Source organism: Etheostoma spectabile, chromosome 10, assembly GCF_008692095.1.
Source record: "Etheostoma spectabile isolate EspeVRDwgs_2016 chromosome 10, UIUC_Espe_1.0, whole genome shotgun sequence".
Lineage (NCBI taxonomy): Eukaryota > Metazoa > Chordata > Actinopteri > Perciformes > Percidae > Etheostoma > Etheostoma spectabile.
The window spans coordinates 18,176,019-18,183,214 of NC_045742.1; the positions used below are offsets into that span (position 1 = coordinate 18,176,019).

General features: G+C 42.5%; 1 protein-coding gene across 2 annotated transcripts in view; it reads right to left on the reverse strand.

Moving 5' to 3' along the window:
* The window catches only part of LOC116697096 (V-type proton ATPase 116 kDa subunit a), a 9,157-nt gene extending 2,309 nt beyond the window's left edge, over positions 1 to 6,848 (reverse strand). Inside the window, exons 1-18 of one of the 2 annotated variants that reach the window (XM_032528412.1) lie at positions 6,599 to 6,848; positions 5,136 to 5,258; positions 4,644 to 4,722; positions 4,396 to 4,544; positions 4,186 to 4,281; positions 3,993 to 4,054; positions 3,777 to 3,903; positions 3,597 to 3,679; positions 3,390 to 3,483; positions 3,027 to 3,239; positions 2,784 to 2,934; positions 2,183 to 2,322; positions 1,903 to 2,060; positions 1,724 to 1,814; positions 1,501 to 1,619; positions 1,147 to 1,360; positions 248 to 357; positions 76 to 169 (exon numbers count right to left, since the gene is read on the reverse strand). In XM_032528412.1, the coding sequence (XP_032384303.1) occupies positions 76 to 169; positions 248 to 357; positions 1,147 to 1,360; positions 1,501 to 1,619; positions 1,724 to 1,814; positions 1,903 to 2,060; positions 2,183 to 2,322; positions 2,784 to 2,934; positions 3,027 to 3,239; positions 3,390 to 3,483; positions 3,597 to 3,679; positions 3,777 to 3,903; positions 3,993 to 4,054; positions 4,186 to 4,281; positions 4,396 to 4,544; positions 4,644 to 4,722; positions 5,136 to 5,252 (2,097 nt within the window). In that variant the 5' untranslated portion in view covers positions 5,253 to 5,258; positions 6,599 to 6,848. Of the gene's footprint in view, positions 1 to 75; positions 170 to 246; positions 358 to 1,146; positions 1,361 to 1,500; positions 1,620 to 1,723; positions 1,815 to 1,902; positions 2,061 to 2,182; positions 2,323 to 2,783; positions 2,935 to 3,026; positions 3,240 to 3,389; positions 3,484 to 3,596; positions 3,680 to 3,776; positions 3,904 to 3,992; positions 4,055 to 4,185; positions 4,282 to 4,395; positions 4,545 to 4,643; positions 4,723 to 5,135; positions 5,259 to 6,598 lie in introns of those variants that run through there. The other variant, XM_032528413.1, reaches the window with a different exon arrangement.
* Positions 6,849 to 7,196: the final 348 nt, after the last annotated feature.

A 7,196-nucleotide genomic window follows, 5' to 3' on the forward strand; every position in this document is an offset into this window, starting at 1 on the left:
ACACAATGACCACAACACATCTCTGACTGTATTTAGTCTGTTTAGTGAATTGAGTTATTCAAGCTTCTCTCTTACCTCCTCCTCAGCAGCTCCTCCCTCCACCTCCCCCTGACAAGTGTTGATGGAGCCTTCATCAACCACCAGCGGACGTCTTTCTTCCTCCTGATGTTGCAGAGAACCAGAAATCCCATCAGAAAATACATCCAATTTTAGAATACGGGTCAAAATTCAGTAAAACACACTCACGACTTGACGCCGTCTTCTCTTGAATGTGATGTATTCGTGCATGGGTTTCCCAAGGAGGAGGACCGGGACAGAACACAGGGCCAGCACCACCAGGATCTTCTGCACCACAATCTGCACATGAAGAGAGACAAGACTGGCTGTTATGCTTTTAAGCAACACATGCTTGCTTTGCAAATTGTTGCAAATTTACTGAAGAAAACATGTACTTCTGCCAACCATGCCACAATTTTTGAGAGTACTTTTTATTTCTGCTTTCAAGATGTTCACTGGTTTTGGGGGAATACACATAAAAAGCAATACTATGTCTTATGGCATGTTTTGGTTAAAAGTATGCCTATTGTCTTGAATTGTAACCATGCACTGCATTCAGCAGCGCACTCTTTCATCGCATGCGCAGATTATTTTCCAGCATCCAATGTAGCTTGATTGAGCATCCTAATTAAGTAGTTTTAATCAATAAATCTATTTCCATTCATTCTTTATTGTAAAACAGTTTTTATAAATTGTTTGCACACAGCCCAATTGTCAGCTCAAATTTGTTTTCCATCAGTTAAGTTGCTAGCTAGCCAACTCTCATATTTCACCATGTACTATGTGTATCTGACCCCCCCCCCAGTTATTTCCCTTTTGTTCCCCATATATACCTGTTTATTCCCATGAAAAGTTTTCATCTTGAATATTCCTGCAATTTTGTAACCCTATTATTGACATGTTCCATGTCTCAACAAAGTTCCAAGCATCTTTGAGCTGATTTTCATACTGTACTTACAAAATAAAATAAGACAAATGGTTTCCAGGAATATAGGAAAATGCATTCATCAATATAATACTATAGCATACGTTGTAGAACATGACTTAACACTGATCTGTTTCTTTTAGGGAAATAAACAAACCACACACCTGTCCTTCAAAGAGCTTTGGGTTCTCAGGGTTGTCTGTGAAGAGGAACATGTCTATGAAGTGGATAAGTATACTAGGAGCGATTTTGGACTGGGCGGGAGTGTAGGCGATCCACTTGAAGACCACCATGAACACCAGGTAGCCAAACAGACACACCATGAAGAACAGCTCAGGGATCAGAACAAAGAACACACTGCTTATCCGACCAAAGTGCCTGGAGAAAACACAAATGACGACAAGGGAAAGCACCAAACGAGGATGTGTGAAGGCAAGGCCAAATAAATATAAAAAGACACCAAAATGGAGGTGTACACACAAAACACACCTACCAAGAAGTCAAATGTAATTGCTTACCAGTAGTTAAAGAATGACAAGCAGACTCCAAAAGTCATGTGTATGACACCGATGATGACTGACATCTTCATCTTGTACGAGTTAAGGAAAGTTAGTTTGTTGTTGGACAGCCCCCAGACCTGACACCACCACATAAAACAAGAAAGAATGAGGATGGCGGCAGTGACAAACAAGATGACATCTTAAAAGACAATGGAGTCTGGTTCATGAGTGACGGCCATACCGGGTCAATGCCAAATGGATAGGGGCTGGTGAAAACACCAGACACAACGGGATCCATGGACAAGTACTGGTTACCAGCGAGGACTGATGAACTGAAATAAATACAATACTATTAGGTAAGATGGGCAAGAAACGTGTGTCGATTGGAGAAAACAAAAAACAGGTATGTTATGGCCTCACTTCCAAATGTTCTTCTCGAACATGGGGCCGACGTGCCACGCTGAGTTGAAGGTAGTGAGACCTCTGCTGAAGCACTCGTTGTAAATGGCCCCCGTGTAGATAGAGAACAGTCCCATCAGCAGAATCAGATACCGTCCTCCAAACATCATCCTCCAGATCTGAAACACACAGGGACAGGCAACAACTTCATTTCACTATTTAATTTGCAAAAATGGTCAACACGTTTCAGCTCTTTTGTTTGCCAGTTGATTGCACTGTGAGGGAATATCCCCTAAATTACCTCATTGTTGTTGCTCTTTAGTTTAGGGTCCTTTTCCTCGAGGACCATCCAGAGGGCAACCAGGGTCATCAGTAAACCATGACCCACATCCCCAAACATCACAGCAAACAGGAAGGGGAATGTAATTATGGTGTACACCGCTGCGTTGAGAGACAAGACTTGACTTAAAACACATGTGAAGTTCAGCATTCTCTGGATTCTACTTTTAACATCTGACATTATTTATAATTTATACTGTTTATTGATCCCAAGTGGGGAAATTACAATTTACACTCTGTTTTTTTATTAGTAATCACTACACACAGGCCTAAAATACACACACATGCTCAGGACCTATTCGTGCACAAATTGAGAGATGTCAGAGTGAGTGTGCTGCCAACTGGACCAGCACCCTGAGCAGTTTGGGGGGTACGGTGCTTTGCCACTGGCATCTATCCAGCTACCAATCCACACTCCATACTTTGGTCAATACGGGGACTTGAACCAACAACCCTCCGATTCCCAACCCAACTCCCTACGGACTGAGCTACACGCCTCCCCCGTCATGTTCTTTTTCATGCATTAATGAAGAAAGGTTTGTAGTGGTGTGCAGTAGACTTACCGGGATTCACTTCACGGTAGCTGGCCACGCCGTAAGCATCAACAATGTTCTGGAAACCAGCGGTGAAGGAGTTGATGGGAAACAGGGTAGGTGGAGGGGTGGAGGAAGGCAGGCGGTTGTAGAAAGAGTCGACACCACTGCCACTCTTTCTCTGAGGACGGAGAAGAGGATGGGGGAAAAGATATAGTGTGAGAAATTAGGCCCTTTCCTTATTTGTTTATGTCGAGTCTGTCTTGGTCTTACCCCTCCCTCTCTCAGAGCGCTCTGCAGTTCAGGAAGCTTGCCAACGGGACACCAGGCCTCAGCGATCAAGCATTTGTCTGTGACGGAGGGGCTGCAGAGATTCAGAACCATCTGGATCGCCTTACACTTCTGCACACGCACCTTCCACTGGGGCAACACAGCTACCGCCCGCATCAGCAGCTGCTGCAGGAAGGACTCGGTCTGTGACAACACCTGAAGTGGAGGAAAATGAGAGAAAAAAAACCCACTTTACTGCTATTGTTGTGCTTTCTAGTATTTTCAAGTGTAATACAGACATTACGAAAGACTGCTGGTGGTTGTTTCAGTGTTCAACAAGTGCTCTGTGCTTTTATCAACACTTACTGATTTGATATCTTCAATTCTGCTTTGAAGTCCCTGGAGAATCTCCTCTCTCTCAGCGGTGCTCTCAGGGTATGCAAATGTCTGTGTGCGAAAGCTGTGAGGAGGGGAAATCAAGAGATGTTCAACAGACACTGTAGTGTGAAAATCCCCAAGTAAAAAAAATGAAGAAAAAAAAAAAAAATCTAAATGATGCACAGGTTTACGCACCAATCACATATCTTCTTGACCTTCTGTCCGATCTGATCTCCCCAATAGGAGATGAGGAACACTGTCCATTGCACCATTTCCCCCTGCAAACAGAATGATGAGAGACTATCCCTGCCACACAAATAACTTTCAAATCTATGTCTCAACAATGAACCCCTGTCTCTGTCTCCCAGTTCCCACCGTGACCGGATGCTCGAGTCGATCCTCCATTTCTCTGAAATCCACGATGGTATAACCGCGACATGCCCGCCATAACAACCGTTCAAATGAGGGGACCTTCCAAGGATGGACCACTCCTGCCACAAAACTGAGAGAGAGGCGATGTAGTGTTAAACACATTGAATGTCGATAACAACATTAAACACATAATGGACATCTTAAAAAAAATGTATCTACCTGAGGTGGACATCTTGGCGGTTATCAAACAGACCTTGGCTTTCCAGTACAGGTGGCGGTGCCTGTGAGAGGAAGCCAATGTTTGCACTATTAGTTTGCAGACAGTTTTCTCACACAAGAATAATATAATAATATCTAAAGAAAGAGGTAATACATGATCCAGGAATGTTTGCAGAAATGTAGTTTGTCCCACCTGTAAGGCTGTGAGAGAGTGCGTCCTGGTCAGGACTCCTTGGTACTGGCTGAGCTGGGTCAGCTGAGCCCGGAGGCTGTCTCTGTTCCTGGACACCTGGTGAAATACAAATAAACTATCAGGCCAATAAGCTCAGCCTTTTTTGATAGTGTACTAATGCGATAACAGAGGATTTTCATTTATCATCTCAGCCTGGTTTTTGGCGCTCACCTCTTTGAGCTCTCGGGCCAGCCTCTCGCACTCCTCTTCTATGGTGATAAGTTCGCGGGGCTGAGGGGCCAAAGGTGTCGGGCATGGAGTAGGGAGGGGACACTGCAAGGGTGGAGACAGGGAGCGATTGATCTCCTGCTCCAGGAAGGCTGTGGGCCAGATAAAGAAGGTAAGAAATGAGAATCTTAACAAAACTAACAAAGAACATGGACGGAAATATAGGCGGGAAACAATGAGTCAATACTTACTTAAAGTTTTTTCAAGTTCCTCGCATCGTCTAACCTCGCCGACAAACTTCCTCTGAAAGGCGTTCACATTAGGATTTAACTAAAACATAAGAGCGGAGGAAAAACGTTACTCATGTTCATCTCATGACAATACTTTGCTGTGTTTCACAGTGACTCACAGCGAGCATCAGTTCACCATCTTATCTACACTCAGATTTAGGAATGCTGCAGATTCCAAAGTGACTTCATAAGATAATCACATTCAGCTGTAAACACATCAATTACTGTGTTCTGGGTTGTTTTGAGAACGAGAGGGATGATCAGTGGCTTGTGATACGAGCCAACTCACATGCATTTAGGCTTAATAGGAGGCAAAATAGTTCCACATGGTATTCTGGCCTATACAGTAGCTGACTAGTTTACGATGTTATTGGGCCTCCATTTGTATTGGACTCTGAGCTTTTCACCACATGATCACGAACCAAGAGTGCAAACCAAGTATAAGTTACTCACATCTCTGAACTCAACCAGGCCCAGTTCTCCCAGCTCACTGACACAATTGTAGGCCGAGCCGGACTGAAGGAAGAGCTGCACCAGGCACACCTCCTCACTGCGAAACATGGAACCCATAACTGCCTGCACAGAAACATGTCCAAATTAATATTTTCCCTGACAAGGTAGTCAAAGTACTGCAGTTTATAGTGGAATGAGGGGTACTGGTGACAAAGTGAAGATTAAAGAGGCAGTGAACGGTTAAAGGAATGTTTACAAAGGCTATTTATTTTTAGTCAGGACAATAAAAGCCTCTTCGTGACATTGCAGAAGCTTATGAGAGGAAACGAAAGAAAAGAGAAGCATTAATTCCTCCTGACTGTGATGGCAGGTGGGATTTCCATTCTTGCACAGAAATTACAAGCTCAGTTTCGTTCATTTGGGAGTTAAATACCTCTTCAATACACTAAAAAAAAAGCATTGCTGTGTGTAGAAAAATACAGTTGCCAGGTTATTAAACCAACCTTAGTAAAACTAAAAGTGCTTCGCAATAAATCCTACCTGTACCTTCATGAAGGTTATAAAATTCTGATTTTGTTGATCTCCGTTTCAGAGAAGATTCAACATTGTCGTAATTTTGGAGGCTGCAGTTTGTGGTGCTGCTGATCTGTATAATGTTATATTTAGACTAACCTCAGGAATGTCATGCTGCCTTAGTTTTCATTGATTGATTGATTTTATTTATGGATATAGAATACAAAAAATCCAAAGGATAACATGAAGTGCAAACACTCATTTCCAACATAGTCCCTTCTATGTCATAGAAAACAGGACACACAATCACATATAACATGCACACACTCCCTAAAAGAATAAGCTACAAAAGCCAAGGACAGCAGAAATGAAACTTAAAACCCTATCCCATTATCGTCCTTATTGTTTGTTTTTTTTACAATTTACATGTCCTACAATCACTCCCAAAACCACTAAAATACACAATAGAAAACACAAGTAACAAAAGATAACACAATTTGAAAAAAAACGTACACAACAGCTGTATAGCTATAAACTGAGTACATGTGTTATTACATTCATGAACACTATAATCTATATGTTAATACTATAATGTAGAGGCAACGTGACTTAAAACTACATAAATACAAGTGATGTTATACAAAGAAATACATATTTCTAAAAGGAACATTGGCCTTTTTTAAACGAATAACCCCTAAAAATGCCTTTGAAATGTCTATCTACAATTTCTTTTTGCCATGATCACCACAATTAGGGCAATAAGTTTCGTTTCTAATGGCACGCCATTCTAATGAAACAAGTCTGAAAAATTGGCAATCACACAAAAGATGTAGTACGAGAACGTAAAAGGAAGGACTGTTGTGATTGATTCGGGGAATTCCGAGAAGAAGAAAAAGTAGCACAAGGTTTGGATTTATGGCACGATAACAGCTGAATAAGAGACCGCTCACCTGTCTGTCTCCTAAATCCCGCGGCCGCTGGACTCCGACCTGCTGTGTTTCAGGCTGTCCAGCTCCGTACCGACGGACAGACCGGGGACTGGTGACGGGACAAACCGAACCAGACGTGTTTACCAGAAGTTCTCGGTTTTGTGTCTCACTTCCCGTTTGGTCACGTTGCTGCAGGCTCACGTGACAGTTGGCGTTCGTCTCTCATTTGCCCACGAGGGGTCGAGAGCTTCACTCAGTTCCTTAAACGGCGATAATAACGTAACGTGAAACGTTTTTATCGGTTTTTGGATGAGTCGATGTGATATTATTATGTAGATAAGATGTGTGGAGTAGTTTGATTCGCTAACAGTAACTTTAGCTGCTAAGCCACACCATAATGATATGAATGGCATAACTGTCATTAAAGTATGGCTGGGAGTACCTTCGTCTCTCATTCACTACTTCCTATAAAGTGGTCGAGACAACTGATGCTTTTAGAACATAATAGAATATATTACCAATGTCGTGACAACCTATAAATGCGTGCCCTGGCTGTTTATTGTGGCCTTGCAGAAAAATCTGGTGGAACAAGTTTTGAGATATTTTACTTAAGGTAAAT